The sequence below is a fragment of the Megalobrama amblycephala genome, linkage group LG21, assembly GCF_018812025.1.
Source record: "Megalobrama amblycephala isolate DHTTF-2021 linkage group LG21, ASM1881202v1, whole genome shotgun sequence".
NCBI lineage: Eukaryota > Metazoa > Chordata > Actinopteri > Cypriniformes > Xenocyprididae > Megalobrama > Megalobrama amblycephala.
This window is the reverse complement of record NC_063064.1, coordinates 28478381-28499015: the sequence shown is the minus strand read 5'-3', so window position 1 is coordinate 28499015 and position 20635 is coordinate 28478381. Positions and strand designations below refer to the sequence as shown.

The following is a 20635-nucleotide window of genomic DNA, read 5'->3' as shown; positions in this document are numbered from 1 at the left end:
AAATGAGAGAAAGTTTCTGAAAACTAAGGGAAGTTTAAAGATTGCCATCAGAAAACCACAAGAGGCAGAGGGGAGGCCAGAGGTGCAAAACAAACTTAAAGTGTGAAAAATGTCAAGTTTGTCTGCTTAAAAATGAGAAACGTAGACATTTAAGCATGCAGTGTTTGCACTTATGTTTGAGCATTTCTGCTCACTGAAATCCGGTCTTTCAAAGTAGTTTTCATGTGCTTGCTATTGTAAAAAAGTTTGTTGCGATAATCTTTTCTTCCATATTGTGGCGTACACTCACCACCCAGCAAACAACGTCATGTCCCTGAAAAATAGTTGCAGTAGGACGGCATAAATCAGTAAAAATATGTAACACAGAACATTTCCTAAAAATGCATTCAGATATTCTCTGGGGTTGCATGTATAATTACTTTGACTTTTAGCTATGTGTAGTTCAATATATAATACTTAATTAATTAATAAGATAATGTCAAAGACATCCATTCAATTCATTTCATTTTGGAACTATTTTACAACCATGAAGAGACGTGTCGAGGGACGTCTTTTCAATGGTCATTAAACGTCCAAATGTTTGCTGGGCAAACACTTTATTAGGCAGGCTACACCTTGCTAGTAGTGGGTTGGACCCCTTCAGTACTGCCTTAATTCGTCATGGTATAGGTGCTGGAAACATTCCTCACAGATTTTGGTCCATATTGACGTGACAGAATCACATAGTCGCTGCATATTTGTCGGCTGCACATCCATGATGCGAATCTCCCGTTTCACCACATCCCAAAGCTGCTCTATTTGACTGAGATCTGGTGACTGTGGAGATCATTTGATTTATAGTGAACTAACTGTTCAAGAAACCAGTTTGAGATGAGGCATTGTGGCATGGCGCGTTATCCTGCCATCAGAAGATGGTCATAAACAGCTTTGCGAAAAAGAAAAAATGTAGGGTGGGACTTGATTTTGTCCATGGGGAACTGATTGGATGGTTGCGGTTTGCTATTGGTCAATCCTATGTGAGTGACAGGTTACCCCGCCCTCGCATATTCAATATTTAAATATTTCATAAAAAAATCAATAATTGTCCATTTTGATTTCATGCTGACTATAAAAGAACTCTCATAAGCAACAACCCTGTGGCTCAAACAGTACAACATAGCACTAGCAACACCAAGGTCATGGCTCCAGTTCCCAGGGAATGCATGTACTGATAAAATGTACACGTTTAATGCACTGTAAGTCATTATGAGTGAAAGCATCAGTTAAATGCAAATGTAAAGGTGTGACGCTGTAAATATGAAACAAGCCCTCCAACCGTCATGTAACAAACAGATTCTTTTCTAATAACACAGATTCTTTTGTTTCACATACTGGTGTTGAAATTTAAGATACGCCCTTGATATTTCGGAATTCTCAAAAGGAAATGGAACTGAACCATCCACTTTGTGGGTGAGTAGTTAACATGACGTCAAACGGTGACATCAGTGTTCTACAGTCTGACATGCTAAACTCCAACTAATGCTTTTTGAAAACAGCAGATATACAGATGGATGGACGGATGGTTGGATGGATGGATTATACAGACGGATGGACAGACAGACAGACAGACGGATAGATAGATAGATAGATAGATAGATAGATAGATAGATAGATAGATAGATAGATAGATGACAGACAGACAGACAGATAGATAGATAGATAGATAGATAGATAGATAGATAGATAGATAGATAGATAGATAGATAGATAGATAGATAGATAGATAGATAGATAGATAGATGATATGGATGGATAGATGATATGGATGGATAGATAGATAATGACAGACAGAGAGATAGATAGATAGATAGATAGATAGATAGATAGATAGATAGATAGATAGATAGATAGATAGATAGATAGATAGATAGATAGATAGATAGATAGATGATATACAGTGGCATGAAAAAGTATGTGAACCCCTTGCAGAATCTGTGAAAATGAGAATTATTTTAATAAAATAAGAGGGATAATAAAAAATGCATGTTATTTTTTGTTTAGTACTGTCCTGAGTAAGATATTTTACATAAAAGATGTTTGCATTTAGTTCACAAGACAAAACAATAGCTGAATTTATTAAAATGACCCCATTCATAAGTATGTGAACCATTGGTTCTCAATACTGTGTGTGGTTACCTGATGATCCACGACTGTTTTTATGTTTTGTGATGGTTGTTCATGAGTCTCTTGTTTGTCCGGAGCAGTTAAACTGAGCTCTGTTCTTCAGAAAAATCCTCCAGCTCCTGCAGATTCATCAGTTTTCAAGCATTTTTGCATATTTGAACCCTTTCCAGCAGTGACTGTAGGATTTTGAGATCTGTGTTTTCATACTGAGGACAATTGAGGGACTCAAACTCAACTATTAAAAAAGGTTCAAACATTCACTGATGCTCCAGAAGGAAACACGATGCATTAAGAGTCGGGGGGTGAAAACAAAAAATAACATAACATGCTCTTATTTTATTAAAATAATTCTCATTTTCACAGATTCTGCAAGGGGTTCACATACTTTTTCATGCCACTGTAGATAGATAGATAGATAGATAGATAGATATGGATGGATGAAAAGATGGATGGATAGATAGATAGATAGATAGATAGATAGATAGATAGATAGATAGATAGATAGATAGATAGAGATAAATGGAAAGATGGATGATGATAGATAGATAGATAGATAGATAGATAGATAGATAGAGCCTGTTGTCTATCCCCTCACAAACATTCAGAATCTTCCTTCACATCCCATTTACTGTAAATAAACCATTGAAGGAATTCAGTATTAAACAGAAGTCACACCTGCTGTGCTGTACTGCTCTTAAGTAGCTTTAATTCATGACCTGCTGCAAACCCCACAAGAATGTAGAAGATCGAGTATTGCCTCTGTGATGTGGCTTCCCAGTCGTGTGTGTTCTCACAGCTCATCCCGCCCACTTCCTGCTGCGCGTCTGGAACTGCTCCTCAAACTTCTACTGATGTCACTGCACTTTGTTCACGTTCACATGGGAACAATAAAGCCACAAGAGACGACGACACTTGAATTTACACTTTCAGATGGAGACTTTCAAATGTATGTATTTCAACTGTTGTTTTCTGTCAACATTTCTATCTTATGTTTGAGGTATTTCATAATGTCTAGCTGATGAAGCACCTGTGATTGTAAATCCATAACATCACTGTCTTTGTATAATTGATATTTAGTGGTTTTAATTTTTTTTTTTTTTTTCAAATGTTATGTACAAGTGTGTAATTGTTAGTGAATAGTTGTTGTATTCCTTTACAGACCAGAACAATATTTTTAATACTTAACTATAAAAAATGTTAATTTTCTCGCTAAAAAAATGCTTGTTCATTTTATCCTAAAACAGGTGTATTCATACATACACAATATCAGTTTAAGAAACCAAAAATCCTCCAGGACCTGAAGTTCCCTGTCAAAGGCAGCATCAGGTAAGATGTGACAGGCTTCAGTGCTTTTCCCCGTCTAAAACCTTTTCATGGCTCAGTAATGATAAACTCAGTTTATATTTAAGATTTTTTTCTCTTAGGTGAGGCAGGAGTCCGATGTATGTGGTTGACAGCAAAATAAAAGCGTGTCAGTGTTAAATTCAAATGTGTTTGCTCATGTCGCACCTAAAGACGTGTCTCCTTCCTTCCCAACAAGCTCTCAAAGAAGTGTGAAAAGAGGAAGTTAGCGGTTACTGACATGCATATGAACAATTAAATTCACAACAATAGGTTCTGAACTTAAGTGACCTCATAGTATTAAGTAATCATATTTTAAGATTATGAATGAAGTAAGCTTTAAAATGTACACTATAGCATTCAACAGTTTGGGGTAAGATTTTTATTAAGGGTCATTGACGAATAAGGTTTTTTAAAGTGTAAAAAAAGAAGTTTTATTAAGTGTTAACAATGAGATTATGTGGTTTTTATAATCAATTAACACTGCTTTTGTCATTTTTACAAGATGGACAAAATTTGTCACCAAAAAAGTCATTCGGTTTAACCAAAATTTCAGTTTTACCTAATGACACTTTTGGTTATACCAAATGACGATATTTTCAAACAGTGCTAACAGGCTGATATCTAGCTAGATAGCAAAAGGACAATCAAACATTTTATATTTAGTACAAGTTTTTAAAATATTACAACATTTTCATGTTTTATAGCGGTTGTACCGAATGACCTGATGTTTCGGGACATGCGTATGATCAAGTGAAAACATGATTTTTTCAAATAGTTAAGAGAGAGTTAGTTACTTTGCTTCACGACCATGTGGTCCTTTGCAGGTGTCTGAATGATGTCACATCCTGTCACATGATACTGACCGCAGACATCAATGAAATTCATTTCTCCGGACATTCTTTCTCTTAACAAAGCAACGACTTCTACACATAATTTTAATAGCATTTTGCACTATGTTGATATATGATGTTATAAAATCATTCCAGAATAAAAAATATATACATTTATTACATTTTAAGATATTTTAATCACAAATATTACACCATTTTGGCTGTATTGGACGGTTAAACCGAATGACCTTTTGGCACTTTAAAATCTTTAAAAGATCTTTATATGTAGCAAAATATAATTAAAACCTTTTGGATTCAATAATTCAAAGATCTAGTTGTACAACCTTACATACTTTGGATGTCATATCTTTGTTTATTATTATTATTAAGGTCTTTGGACAAAAAAAAAAAAAAAAAAGACCCGTCACGTCATTGACCCTTTAAACAAATGTGCTGCTTAATATTTTTGTGGAAACCATGATACAATTTTTCAGGATTCTTTGATGAATAGAAAGTTCAAAAGAACAGCATTTCAGCAAAAAAAGAAAAAAAAAAAGAAAGAAAAAAAGAAAAAGTATTTTGTAACAATTGTGCATACCAATAATTAAAAAAATCAGTTATATGCAATTAGTAGCCTATAAGTTTTTCCCACACAACAACATCACATGAAAGCATGTCCAAGTTGACTGCAAAATCAAAGGGAAAAAAATTATATTTTGCATTAAAAAAAATTATATAATAAATAAATAGAAATCTAAATCAATAAAAATATATATATATATATATATATATATATATATATATATACACTAAAACTAAATTAAATATATATAAATAAATAAAAATTATAAAAATGACTAGGATGCATTTTTTTAAATAAGCATGAATTAAGAGCAGTACAACAGACAAAATATATATATATATATATATATATATATATACTTTTTTTCATTAACGTATTAAGATTTCTGGGGAAATGTGCTTAATTGTCATGAAAGTAATGTCACAATGCAAAAAAAGAAAAAAAAACTCGTTCTTAACATCTTTTGTGAGATTTGCCTATTAAGTGAAATAGGAGATTTACAGTTTGCTAAATGGACTATAACATAGACGTGCGTCATTCAAACGTTTGTAATTTACGTCAATATGGACTGAACAGGGAACTCAAATTTCTCCAAAGCAAGGAGAAATATTCCATGAGTCTGTTAAACTGGAAAGATCTGAGGAGAATAACCAACAAACCCACAGTCTGTTTAGGCAAATGGAAGTCACAAGCAATGGTAATCTGAAACTGGCATAGAAATTCAACTGTTGAAATGATTGGCATGTATGCCATTTTTTGTTTACAGTTACCATTTAAAATGTTTAATAATAATCACGATTGTGTTATGTCCATAATCAACCATAAAGCTGCTCGGGTAGATGTACTGTGTTTGGTACATAATGTTCCTCACAACCTTCTTTAAGGTCAAAGATCGTCGGTTGAGCGCAAAGAAAATCATCATTATATTATAGTCCTGAACAAACACACTGTGTTGACTAAAGGGGTGTAATATACTGTCACACATCCTGGTGTCAACGCTCACAATCACATGACTGAAATCAGCATTAATAGGAAGTTCAAGTTTGCGTATACTTGAGTAGCCTAAAGATGCAAATGGATTTCTTTAGAGAAATGGGAAATGGACAAATCTGAAAAGGACCACATGATTCATTTACAGTATTGTGAGTCTTCTAAATGTGTGGTAGCTTTGTATGAAGAATAGCATGAAATTTAAGTCATGTTGGATACATGCATCAAATATTTTGGTGAATAAACAGCTTTTTCTTCACTGCAGTGTTTAGAGATAAGGAGGAAAAGAGTGGAGAATCTATCTGGACATGCATGGCAGGATCTCACAGTTGTTCTTGATTAATGCATTAACATGTGGCCTGGAAGTATGTTTGGCTGCTGGGACCATCTACATCCCACCTATGCTGCTGGAGGCAGGGGTGGAGGAACGCTTCATGACCATGGTACTGGGTAAGTGACTCAAATCATTGTCAAACACCTCAGAACTTTAGCTAACATTCTGAAAAGATTATCTTAACATTCTTCCAGCAATGTTAATAGAACTCATTCAGAGTTATCAGGTCTTAGTTTAAAGGTAGCCTACATTACATGTAACTTTTTTCTTCTTTAAAAAAAAAAAAAAATTAGTCGTCATCAATCCTTCTTCCAAAACATATTTTTTGTCTTACTCTGAATTAATTATGGTAAGCGTTTATATTTTAGGCCGGGCGGGATGGTTTTCGCGGGAAACAGCGTACGTCACTCTCTCATGCCTCCCCTCATATTTGTAAATAGACCAAAATTTAATTGTGTACCTATATTTTTTTAGCATATTTTTGTTAGGTGGTTTGTTTACTGGTGTAGCCTAGTTGTTAGTGATCTGGACTAGTAACACATTGGTGTTGGAACAAGTGGAAATAATCTATTTGCGTGTGTGAGAATGCTTCTGCATTCATACCATATCAGAAATATAATATACATATAAGTTCTTAAATTCAGTTAACAAGTATCCTTGAGGTCATAAGTTGTACATACTGTCGACTTTCCTGAAGAGCTTTTCAGCGGTTTTTTGACGTAAAAACAAACATACCACAGGGGAGAAGCGCAGTTCGATTCACAAACAAATGACTCTAATGATTCTTTTATCGAATGGTTCAAATAGACTAAAAAGATCAGCAGTTACTGCTGGTTTGAAATAGACTGATGAATCCTTATTTACTTAATGAATTAAAATCGACCGGTTACTGAACATACATGACTCACTTTTTATTTTAAATGCATTTTACAAGAACTGTTCATTGTGTCAACATTGCTTGACTTCCAGAGAGTTTTCATATTTCAGTTTCAGTTGACTCACTTAGTGAACCGCAACCAGATCAATGCATCATCTTCCTCAGGGGGTTAACATACAAACGTTTAATAGCTACTAAGGAAACCCAAATATTTCATATCTTGTAAAGCCAGTTGTATACTGTATGCTTTAACATAAATCCATTTATACGGTGTGATATGCCGTTTGCTCAATATTTAAATAAAAGTAATATATAATTTGCCATTATACTACATTAAAGGGTTAGTTCAACCAAAAATGAAAATTCTGTCATTTATTACTTACCCTCATGCCGTTCCACACCCGTAAGACCTTCGATAATCTTCGGAACACAAATTAAGATATTTTAGTTGAAATCCGATGGCTCAGTGAGGCCTTCATAAGGAGCAATGTCACTTCCTCTCTCAAGATCCATAAAGGTACTAAAAACATATTTAAATCGGTTCATGTGAGTACAGTGGTTCAATATTAATATTATAAAGCGACGAGAATATTTTTGGTGCGCCAAAAAACAAAACAAAATAACGACTTATATATAGTGATGGCCGAATGAAAAATAAATGAATAAATGAATCAGTGTATCGAATCTTCTGTTCGGAGCGCCAAAGTCACGTGATTTCAGCCGTTGGCGGTTTGACACGCGATCTGAATCATGATTCGATACACTGATTCATTTGTGCTCCGAATCTTCATGAAGCAGTGTTTTGAAATCGGCCATCTATATAAGTCGTTTTTTTTTTTTTTTTTTTTTTTGGCGCACCAAAAATATTCTCGTCACTTTATAATATTAATATTGAACCACTGTGCTCACATGAACTGATTTAAATATGTTTTTAGTACCTTTATGGATCTTGAGAGAGGAAGTGACATTGCTCCATATGAAGGCCTCACTGAGCCATCGGATTTCAACTAACGTTAAAATATCTTAATTTGTGTTCCGAAGATTAACGAAGGTCTTTTGCAGGAACGGCATGAGGGTAAGTAATAAATGACAGAATTTTCATTTTTGGGTGAACTAACCCTTTAAAATGAATAAAAAAAAATATAGCACTTTAAAAAAAAATACATTTAACATAGTAAGAATTTAATAGTAAGAATATTTAATTAATTTAGCAGACACTCATATCCCAAGTGAATTGACATTTGATGTCTAAACAATGCTATTCCCTAATGTTTTATGTTTTATGTTTTTATGTTTTATTTCAGCTGTGGGACCCGTGCTGGGGTTGATCGCTGTCCCTCTCATTGGTTCAGCGAGTGATAGCTTGAGAAGTAAATATGGCCGCCGGCGCCCCTTCATATGGGTATTGTGCATGGGCATCCTGTTCGGGCTCTTGATCATCCCTCAGACGTCCACCCTCATCACCCTGCTCACAAAACGAGAGCAGCATTGGCTGAAGGTCCCGCTGCTGGTTCTCGCTATTTGTATGGTGGAATTCTGTGGTCAGGCTTGCTTCACCCCTTTGGAGGCCTTGGTTTCTGACCTCTTCCCCGGAGAGGAGGAGAGTCGTAAGGCTTTCTCCATCTACTCCCTCATGCTCAGTCTGGGCGGATGCATTGGCTACCTGCTGCCTGCGGTCGACTGGACCACTTCGGACACTGTGGTCTACCTGGGTGGACAAGAGGCCTTCATCTACTTTGTGTTGACTTTCATCTTTCTCACCTGTTTGATGGGTACGACCTTCATCTCTGAGGAGCAGACAGTGCGGGAAAAGCTGGGGGAAGTTGAGGTATCCAGAAAGGCTGAAATCTTGAAGACTTGCTGCTGTCCTTGTGTGGCTTTTCCCAGATTTTTGCTTTTACGAAGGACGTTCTCTAGTCTCTTTTCTGTGGTTCCCCGGCTCTACTCGCTGTGCAGCCGCATGCCAAAAGTCATAGCGAGGCTGTTCGTCGCTGAGTTGTGCAGCTGGATGGCACTCATGTCCTTTATGCTCTTCTATGCAGACTTTGTCGGAGAGGGATTGTATAACGGGGTGCCCAGTGAAGAGCCAGGCTCCTTGGGAAGGACACGCTATGATGAAGGTGCAGTTTTATCTGTAATTCACAGAAAAAAAGTATTTTGTCTAATTTTTCAAAATATCTTAAACGTCCATGAAACAAGATACATTTACTTGAGAAGGAACAATGCATGAGATTTCATTCTGTTTCAGAGAATGTTTCTTTAATAGCAGTGTATTTTGTCTTACCGCACTGACAGATTTCTTTCTTCACGTTTTACATTTAAACAACTTAAAGGTGCAGTGTGTAAATTTTAGTGGCATCTAGGCTCAGTCCACTGCTCACCCCTCCCTTACGAGGCACATAAAGAAGCTACGGTGGCTGACACAGGACAAAAATGTCGTCGTCTGAGAAAGCAGAGAGTAGCCGGTCGAGCAAATGCACTCTGTAGAGCAGTTTGTCCATTTAGGGCTACTGTAGAAACATGCCGGCGTAAAATGTCGACTTCGATGTAAGGGGACCCGCGGTGTATGTAGATAGAAATGCCTCATTCTAAGGTAATAAAAACATAACGGTTCATTATGTAAGGTCTTTATACACCAATGAAAACGTAGTTGTGTATATTTTATTACATTTCTGTCAATAGAGCCTCCTAAATATTACACACTGGAACTTTAAAATAGAAACGGAAATCAGCCAGTGCAGTAAGAGAAAACACACTTATATTAAAGATGAGACTAGACTCACAACTGAGCCAATAACATGATGATTGTTGATGATTGGGACACTTTTTCCCAGTCATTTCAATGGCAAAAAGTGTCTCAATCATCCTGAATTCACCCTAAGTATTTTTGTGTGGTTCTCTATGTCACTCCAGGTGTGCGAATGGCCAGTCTGGGTCTTTTCCTACAGTGTGTGACCTCTGTGGTCTTCTCTTTGCTTATGGAGCGTATGGTGTTGTGCATAGGAATTAGGAAGCTGTATCTGAGCAGCGTGGTGCTGCTGGCCGTGAGTACAGCGATTATGACCGTATCCCACAACGTTACACTAGTCACCATCATGGCTGCAGCTACAGGATACACCTTCTGCATCCTGCAGATCCTTCCATACACGCTCATATGCCTATACCACTCCAATGCACAGGTAAGGGCCCCAAACAAAGCATTATGCAAATATGCAAAGAGTTTTTATCCTAACCAAATGCATTTGTCAATTTCCAGGTGTTTTTCTCCACCGACAGGCGGAGAAATGATCTAATGTTGATCAGATCAACTGAGATACAGCAGAAAAGATCCAATGGGTGCGTCAGTGGGTACCCAGGTGGTGCCCCGTATCCGATACCCTTCCAGAGCAATATCAAAAATTCACAATCAGTTAATCTGCATGTGTCTGTCACCATGGACCCTCATCTTGCACAGCCCTCAGCCTTCAGAGGTATGGGTACAGACATCGCCTTATTAGACAGTGCCTACCTGCTGTCTCAGGTGGTGCCGTCCCTCTTCATGGGCTCCATCGTGCAGCTCTTCCACAGTGTGACCGCATACATGGCCTGTGCATCTTTGCTGAGTGTTGTGGCTGTGTATTTCTCCAGTAAGATCATCTTCGAGAAGGCGGATATTGATGCAAGTAGATAACTGAGATGTTACCTAGAGCAAAGGACTCTGAATAGTGACAAAAACCATAAAGGGCAGCTGGTTCTGTTTAAAGGGGTGGTTGATTATGATTTCACTTTTTTAACTTTAGTTAGTGTGTAATGTTGCTGTTTGGGCATAAACAACGTCTGCAACGTTACAACGCTCAAAGTTCAATGCAAAGGGAGATATTTTCTTTTAAATAATTCTCTGTTTAAGTACTATAACAAACAGCTATAAGGATCTTCCTGAGTTAGTGACATCACTAACCCTAAAATTAACATAAATCCTTCCCCCGGGAACACGCAACAAAGGGGGTGAGGCCATGTTAGAAGAGTTGTTGTAGTACAGTGTTGTTGCCATGCGCAGCACCACCTACTGGTCTGGAGATACGAAAAATGGCTATTTTTGCTTATAACTTCTGAATGATTTGTCCAAAAATTGCTAAATCATGAGCACAGTGTACTATTTTGTTCCTTCGATTTATAAATCGTGTGCACGATTTACTAATTCGTTCCCTCGATTTGCTAAATTGTGCGCACGATGTTCTATTTCATTGCCGCCATTTTAAATTTTCTGAAAAACACACTTTTCAAACTCCTCCTAGGCTGTTGTTCCAATTTTCACAAAAATTGTAAAAAGATCTTCATGATGACAAAAAGTTGTGAAATTCATTTTGATTTGTCAAATCGTTTTCGAAAAACGTGTGAACGAATTTTATGTAGCGCTTGCGAAAATAGACGTAAGACTCTGTCTCCTCAACGCTTTATTGTATTCAGAGCAAACTTGGTCCATGTCATCACAAGCATGACATGAGGTTACATGCTGCGTTTCGACGCAGCGCCACCTACTGGTCCGGAGATATGAAAAATGGCTATTTTTGCTTCTGAACGATTTGTCCAAAATTTACTAATCGTGCGCAAGATTTACTAATTATTTCCTTGATTAGACTAATATTTTTTCCTTCATGTCATGTGCCGGGCTCCGTAGATTGATGTATTAAATCATTATTTAAATTTTGTTAATTTTGCACAAAAAAGTTAATTTTAAGCAAACAATATGGTCATACACATGGTCTTCTTTGGGCATTAAATGCTATAAATGATCATTAATTAATAGTTCATAACTTTTTTGTCTAACCTGTGGATTACAATATTATATTTGCAGTATTGCACACTGTTATACCTATTAAGGAGAGCAATTACACAAGTAAAGTAAATATGCTGAATGTATGTTTTAAAGAGAGGACGAGCGAAAGTTTCACACTTTGAACCTTGTGACACAACACTGTACCTGTAAAAAAAAGTGATGTTTACATATTTGGTGCAGGGATTATGAATTATCTTAAGAGAAAACTAAGTCTGAAGTTTAAATTATTATTATTATTGTGCTTAATTAACTGGAGAAAAAAGTCTTTGCTGATCATTGTGGCTGTGTATTTCTCCAGTAAGATCATCTTTGAGACGCAGATTTTGATGCAACTATATGACTGGGATGTTACATACTGAGCAAAGGACTCTGGATAGTGAAAAAACCATAAAGGGCAGCTGGTTCTGTTTAATGTTTTTGGAAAGAGCGATGGCAACGTGCAATTGAAGCTTAAATGCATTACAAAAACACTGACTGGATAATATTCAGCAAACAAAATGTGGTCATAGATTTTAAAAGGGTCTTCTTTGAGCATTAAATTATATAAATAAAAAAATAATTTATATAATTAATAGTTCACAGTTTATTTGACAGAACTTTTTGTTATCTAACCTGTGGCTCATAATATAATATTTGCAGTATTGCACAATGTCATACTGATTAAAGAGAGCAATTACATGAGTAACAATGAATTACTAGTTTGCATGGGTGTATTGAAGTGCAGAAAAGTAAATATGCTGAATGTATTATTTAAAACAAGGATGCGTGAGACTTTCAGGCTTTGAACCTTGTTACACAATCCTGTTCAACCTGTAAAAGAAGTGATGTTTACATATTTGGTCCAGAGATTATTATTTATTTTAAGAGAAGTATAAGTCTGAAGTTTATTATTACTGTGCTTAATTAATTGGAGAAAAAAAGTCTCCAATGCTTTTCTCAATGGTTTCTTTTATTTAATAACAGATTATTGAGTTGCTTGAAAAATAGACCTATGCATTTCATTATATTTGTAACAAAGAGTTATTTTTATGTACTTTTGTATTGGTTCTAAGATATAATGTTGATGTCTCTTAAAATAGCAAAAAAAAAAAAAAAAAAAAAGTTGTTAAAATGTAATCTGTTTATTTTTGGTGACTCTGGATGGGTGGCATCAGTCATTTCTTTATCAGTTACTGCCATCTAGTGTCTCTAGAGAAGCTGTTTTCATTTAGTTAAAACAGACAGTTGCTCCATCATTCATTTCTCTTATTTTATCATGCCTGTTTTTCTCCTTTAGTTCTTTGCAACTCTACTCAATTCAAAAATCAAGTGGTTGCAGTGTGTTCTTTTGACCATTTTATTAATAATTTTTTCCATCTTTGAAAATAAATGTATAAAAATTCAAACTTTTGTGTATTTGTATTTTTCTATGTGACAAAAAATAAATAATAAAAATAAATTACTATATTATATGATATAGTATTTTAACAGTTATTATTTTTTTTTAATTAGTATTTAAGTCTTATTTAAATAATTTGAATGTTTCATTTAAAAAAAAAAAAAAAACAATCTTTATTGATTATCACTATGGATGCATTTTAAGAAGAAATGAAGCATGATTATATTTTTATGGTCCTGGAACATAATTCTGATTTGAACGGGTTAAAAAGTTTTGCTTGTAAACGATGCATGCAATGCATGTATTTAAATGTGCAGAAATTAAATGCATTGAGGGTGTGTGTGTTTTTTTTTTTTTTTTTTTTTTTTCGTTGGATGTTTTTCCTACTTTTATAAATAATTCATGACCTCTTTTACTCTAACCAATGACGTACCTCGCTTTGGAGCGAGCCCCCGCCACGCAACCAATCAGAAGCCAGGAATCGGATCCGTGCCCTCGAGTGCATTGCGATGCGTGTCATGTGACAGGACTCTGCGAGAAATGCCAACATGGAACCGTGGCAAGGACGATGTTCTTCCCAACAATAACACTGAAAGAGACATCTGGATTCATCCTATGTCGTACATCCACAAGCCGGATATTTCAATCCATATTTACACAAGGTAATGAGACCTTATAAATATTTCGCTTTGCGTTCGATAAACCAAATCGAAGTGGTTTTTTAACAGAGGGTCAGATTCGGTCTAAATGACCCCACTTTGATGAACTTGACACCTGTTTCCGGTAATGTTGTGGTCGTGTTGCCCAAAAGCTGCAGTTTTCCTCGGCTGTGTTGGGAGCATGTGTGCAGGCCTGTTTTCCTGCCCTGCTGACGCACTTTGGAGAAACACATGTCTAGAGCCTCGTGTGTGTGGTGTAGTTGAGCATTGGTGCAGTTTTCATGCAAGTTTGGTTATGTAGTTTTTCCTCGTAATGAGTTTAGTGTGCGTTGTGATTTATGTTGTGATGGTGATTTGTGTTGTGTTTTTAATAGCCCCTCCTCTTTCTGCCCCATAAACCTCGCTGCTTTAATCTCTGAAAGCATGGTAATAATGAGAATGGGTGCATGTAAATATTGGCCACTAATAACACCTAAAATGCATTTTCATTGTACTTAGATGAGCCATTTTGTAACCAGCTAGTCATGAATGTATGACTATAAGAATCAGAAAGTGTTCATTTTTTTTTTTTTTTGATGATGATGTTTGTTTTCATTACAAAAATGTGTATAACTAACTAACTAATAAATAAGTAAATATTTATATCTAATATATATATATATATATATATATATATATATATATATATATATATATTATTAGTCATTTTCTGCTCATCTTGGAAAATAAATGCCACTTGTTTTGATATTTTGTCACAAAACCTGTCAAGTACACATATGTCATATTTCACCCAATAATAAAAAAAAGTTAAAAAAGAAAAAAAATATATTTAACCTGAAGAAATTTATAGCCTATCATAATGTAAAGAAATATAGTTATTGTAGTACAAAATTGAATATATAAATAATACATCATAGTAGTATTGTTGTACTGCCAATAATTTAAGCAGATTTATTATTTCAATAGAATATATATATATATATATATATATATATATATATATATATATACACACACAAATTTTAAATAAATATATATATATTAATGCTGTCAAATCGATTAATCGCATCTAACATAAAAGTTTGTAAAGATGTGTGTGTGTGTGTGTGTATGTATGTGTGTATGTATGTGTGTATATGTGTGTATATATATATATATACATACATACATACATACATACATACATACATTCAGACACACACGCACGCATGCGATTAATCGTGATTAATGGTGATTAATCGATTTGACAGCACTATATATTTATGTATGTATGTATATATATTATATATATTCTTTCCTTTCCTTTCCTTTCCTTTACAAGTTTTGGAGTGAAATGTGACCTGAAATGTGTTCACGTATTTTAATTGTCCAAATACTTCAGTGTATCACTGTACATTATCCTCATTATTTAATTCCTAACTTTCTTTTTTGATGCAGTGTTTACAAACCGTGGCAATATCTTCAGCCTTCCTCTGATCTGCACTCCAACAAATGGTCTCCATAAGTGACAAAGCGGTGGCCACTGCTAATGAATCGTTCGCGGACCATTCCTTGGCCACCTTGCCTTTCTTCGAGGTGGGCGGCAGTGAGAGCAGCGAGAGGGGCAGCTCCATCTCGTGCTCCAGTCCCGAAACCGGAGATGCTGGAGCTCGACTCAGCTACAGCCCAGGGGGGGAAGACGAGGATGAAGGGCCGCTGCAAATCTTTTTAGACACTGAGGAGTTGTTGACTCAGCAGCCCAAGCTGCCTGATTTTTGTGAGCTGCCCAGCACCTTCTCTCCAACCCTGGAGGACATCGAGGAATTCTTGATGGAGAAGATGGAGCTGGTGAGGGATGCTCCTCTGAGTCCGGAGGAAAAGTCAAAGGAGGATGAGCCTCTCGTGCAGCCGTCTTCCCCTGGTGACGCAGAGCCGAAATCCAACACGGTGTCACCGGCCCCTGCTGCTCAGAGTGTTAACGCCACGGCCAGTGCCGCGCCGGTGCTCGTTGGTGCTCCATTTGTGCTTCAGTTGCAACCTCTCCAGCTAAGCCACACCCTCCAACAGCCAGACACCCAATCAGGCGTGGCCAACGGGCTCAGAGTGGCCCACCTGGTGCTCGGTGTCCAAGGGGCACAGAACATTACCCTTCTTTCACCACAGGTGCCCTCAGCAACTTTCCTCCCCATCATGGGCGAGGCCGTCAATCAAGACCAAAAGTATGTGAAGATCGCTCCACTGCCCATTGCTGTCAGGGCGGTCGGGATAGCGGGTGCAGGCCTGGTCAAAGCCATCACACCACGTCCATCCAGGTCCTCCACGGAAACCTTGCGGGTACACAAATGCTCTCACCCAGGATGCGAGAAGATGTACACCAAGAGCAGCCACCTGAAGGCTCATTTCCGCAGACACACAGGGGAGAAACCCTACCTGTGCAGCTGGCCAGACTGTGGGTGGAGGTAAGTGTTGAAACCAGACGTTTCGATAACTAATTAAATAATCAAATCAAAATTGATCCTGTTTGCTTTCTTAATACACGTTTTTGAACTTAGAGTTTTGTTGGCGCACAAAAAATATGTCTGCATATTCTTTTTAATAAAAACCTGTTCCATCTCTGAAACGACTTACTTTTTTGGCAAATGTCATCTAGGCCGTACAGGCTATTGGTTAATGTTTATTCTGTGACAATAGTGCACTACCATTCAGAAGTTTGGGGTTGGTATGAATCATTTTTTTTTTTTTTTTTACATGCTTATGAAAGAAGTCTCTTATGCTCACTAAGGTTGCATTAATTTGATCAAAAATTGAGTATTCAGTAAAAACTGTAATATTGTGAATTATTGTTACAATTTAAAAATAGCTGTTTTCTATTAATTTACTATTATATGGGTCATTGACAAATGAGGATTTTAAAAGTGTAAAAAAACATAATGGAGATATAATTAATTTTGAAGTTTTATTAAGTGTTAACAATGAGATTATGTGGTTTTTATAATCAATTAACACTGCTTTTGTCATTTTTACAAGATGGACAAAATTTGTCACTAAAAAAGTAATTTGGTTTAACCAAAATTTTGGTTTCACCGAATGACACTTTTGGTTATACCGAATATGGTATTTTCAAACAGTGCTAACAGGCTGATATCTAGCTAGATAGCAAAAGTTTTTAAATATTACAACATTTTCATGTTTTATAGCGGTTGTACCGAATGACCTGATGTTTCGGGACATGCGTATGAGCAAGTGAAAACATGAATTTTTCAAATAAAAAGAGAGTTAGTTACTTTGCTTCACGACCATGTGGTCCTTTGCAGGTGTCTGAATGATGTCACATGAGTTTGATCGCATGACTTGATCCAAATTGATCCCTTTATATTGGTTGCTCCGAATGACCTTTTGACACTTCAAAATCTTTAAAATACCTTTATTAACAGCAAAATATAATTAAAACCTTTTGGTTTCAATAAAAGAGATCTAGTTGTACTACCTTACATACTTTGGATGTCATATCTTTGTTTTTTATTATTATTAAGGCCTTTGGACAAAAAAATGACCCGTCACGTCATTAACCCATATATTGGTAATAATATATTATATTAATATTATATTTTTTTATTATATATTAAATATATTTTGTTAATTTTCAGCAGCCGTTACTCCATTAGAAATCATTCTAATATGTGGATTTGCTGCTCAATTTTTATTTATTTATTTATTTTTTTTATTATTATTATTATCAATGTTGAAAACAGTTGTACTGCTTAATAATTTTGTGGAAACTGTAAAGCATTTTTGATGAATAGAAATATGAATTTCTTAAAAAAAACACTGACCCCAAACTTTTTGAACCGTAGTGAGTGGTAGTTTAAAAAGCATAAAAATTAAATGCCATTGAAATTTCAAATATTATTTATTTATTCATTCATAAATGTATATTAAATAATAAAGATTTATTTATTTAAATTTTTATAGCTATGTTCAAAATATTTGATTTGCCTAGAAATATCTCTTTATGAGTGCAATCTTTATAAAAGGAATTTTAAAAATCTTTATCTGGTAATAAATGACTGAAAGTTCACGAGTAAGCCATGGAGATTCATTAGTCGACTGATGTAAATAGATTGTGAGCTGCTCAAAACCTGTAATGGGGTCTTGAATTGAGCTGATGTGTATGTCCTGCTGTGTTTTATGCTTTAAAGGTTCTCTCGTTCCGATGAGCTGTCCCGCCATCGGCGGTCTCACTCGGGAGTCAAGCCTTACGAGTGCACAATGTGTGACAAGAAGTTCGCCAGGAGTGACCACCTATCCAAACACACCAAGGTGCACCGGGGCCCTCGTGCCGGCAGACTGGTCAGGACAAACGTCTGATCCCGGGATAAAACTGGAGTGTGATTCCTGGAGTCTGAGAGGGAAGGCTATGATATCTAAACGGGCTCACAAGCTGTAACCCTCCGCCTTCATTTTTGTCTCTGTTTCCTCCCCCAACTTTTTTATCGTTTATCCAGATGTTTGTTTTTCTTGGTGCTACAGTCAGCTAACTTGAAACTCAGGGATGTGATTGTTAAGCTCAAAGCAGATTTCTGGCTTTTTAGTGGGTTAAAGTAAAGCTCACAGTCGATTTCATCGCGTTTCGTCCTTCGTTGGTGTAGAGATACAGGTTGAGCTGCAGCAGATTATGAAATCTGTTTTTATTGCCTTTAAACCGAGGTTGCAGGAAGTCTGGAGATCTAAAGGACAATACGGTGTATTAATTTGAGGAAACGTGTTTCTTGTACATTTTGTGAATATTGTGTTTTAGATCTAACCAGGTGAAAATATAAAAGGAATGCAGTATTTTGGTTGGCTGTAGCACATTAACTGAAGCCAGAATGCTGCAGAATTTCCCTTTCTTTTTAATTAAGACAATATGCACTATGATTTAGGCTGTAATATTATGCATTATCAAATATGGCCTCTATCAGGGTGAATCTCAAGAAAAATGTCAAGAAATGCAATATTTTGTCATATTTTTCTGTCAATATGACAGTTAAGTATATTTAACCCTCAAAACTGTCAGTTGTCATGCAAAACATCTCTTTTTTTTTACTGTAATCAATGCAAAAAACATCTCATGTTCATTATTGTAATGCCCAAAACATCTCGCTCTCATTATCATATTGTGAAAAAAAAATCTCATTCTTATTGCAGTATTGCTAAAAAATTATATTTAAATTGTAGTGCACAATACAATTCAAAAAATATTAGTTATTGAAATTAATTTATACAGATTTCTGTTATCAAAACAAACAAGTATTGCTGTATTGCTGTAATGAAAATGTGATTTTTCGCTTTAAGCTAATGGGAATATGGTGTGTAAATGCACTTAACTGAAATTAACACCACAATGCAAAGAAAACACAACAAGCTTCATTTTGATTTGACATTTCTTCGTGAGATTCACCTTATTGAAGTACTCTGGTGGAGTACAGCTCTTTTAAATGAATCGTTATGATTAGGTCTGATGCAGTTATTTGTATTTTAAAACATATTTAAAGGGTTAGTTCACCCAAAAATGAAAATTCTGTCATTGATCACTCACCCTCACGTCATTCCAAACCCGTAAGACCTTCATTCGTCTTCGGAACACAAATTAAGATATTTTTGATGAAATCTTAAACTGTGTTCCGAAGATGAACGGAGGTCTTACGGGTGTGGAGCGACATGAGGGTGAGTCATTAATGACAGAATTTTCATTTTTGGGGTGAACTAACCCTTTAGTTTTGACTTTTTTCGAATGTATCGAACGTTTTGTCCCCGCCCCTCGCGCAAAATTTTCTCAGCCCAATCACATCCCTGCGCCAGCTGAAAGGTATTTATGCATCAAGTTGCTTTCCACATTCTTTTCTCGTGCCTCATCTCTCTCAGTCTGTTGAGAGCGTATGCCAAACCGACGCCCCGCGCCTGCGTACGGGGCCGTGGATAACATCACTACACGTATGGATCGAACTTATGTACTGTAAAACATATATAAGCTAGAAACAATTTTCTCTTCGATCTGTAATCACACAAAGAAAATTGTTTCCTTTATGTCGTCGTAATGTGCTTTGCATTAGATCAATGCATTTTTTCTACTTAGTGCCGTCACGGTTGATAAGCTAAATCGCTGAGGACAGTTGTTACTGTTCATAAAAACTGGCAGCTGTCGAAATGAAGCTATCTGGACATCATTATACCGATACGTCATTGAACAGGCTATTCTAGCATCCATGGGACTGTGTTTGAGTTTCTTTCTTGAGAAGGTTCATGTTAATCTACCACATGGAGTGAATTTGCTTGACATCGTCTTGCCTTTGTACATCTGGTCTTAACTACTTCTTTTCCCTCTCTACTTTAGTAGCTCATGTAGGCTTTCATGGACTATCAGGTGCTCTGCATACTTAGTATCTGGACTTATCAATACTCTAAAGTTTGTAGCAGTTTCTGAACGATCACGTAGGTACATCATTTGTAATATCGCACGAGAGCATCCTGATTTACAGTGTTTCGACTAGTACTATCATGTACTTCCTGTTAAGATAGTCTTTTTTTTTTTTCTTGTTCTCTTCTCTTTTTTTGAAGGGAGATGTCTGTTTTTATGGGAATTATAACATTATTCCTTTGCAAGGGCTCATCCTTGATTTTTCTGCCACCACCTTCATCCCAA

The 20635-nt window shown here is 36.1% G+C and overlaps 2 protein-coding genes across 3 annotated transcripts; both read left to right on the top strand.

The window, feature by feature from the left end:
- Positions 1-2884: 2884 nt before the first annotated feature.
- Positions 2885-13322, top strand: LOC125256804 (solute carrier family 45 member 3). 2 transcript variants are annotated; one of them, XM_048173020.1, is made up of 6 exons: positions 2885-3109; positions 3408-3489; positions 6176-6360; positions 8426-9241; positions 10035-10300; positions 10378-13322. In XM_048173020.1, exons 3-6 carry the CDS (start codon positions 6219-6221, stop codon positions 10789-10791), a joined length of 1638 nt encoding a protein of 545 aa, XP_048028977.1. In that variant the 5' UTR covers positions 2885-3109; positions 3408-3489; positions 6176-6218; the 3' UTR covers positions 10792-13322. The 2 variants fall into 2 exon arrangements, with proteins under 2 accessions (XP_048028977.1, XP_048028978.1); XM_048173021.1 differs by lacking the exons at positions 2885-3109; positions 3408-3489 and having other exon boundaries at positions 4535-6360.
- A 386-nt stretch (positions 13323-13708) lies between these two features.
- si:ch211-117k10.3 (Krueppel-like factor 15) lies at positions 13709-18952 on the top strand. Its single transcript, XM_048172861.1, has 3 exons — positions 13709-13977; positions 15412-16412; positions 18153-18952. Exons 2-3 carry the CDS (start codon positions 15466-15468, stop codon positions 18319-18321), a joined length of 1116 nt encoding a protein of 371 aa, XP_048028818.1. The 5' UTR covers positions 13709-13977; positions 15412-15465; the 3' UTR covers positions 18322-18952.
- Positions 18953-20635: the final 1683 nt, after the last annotated feature.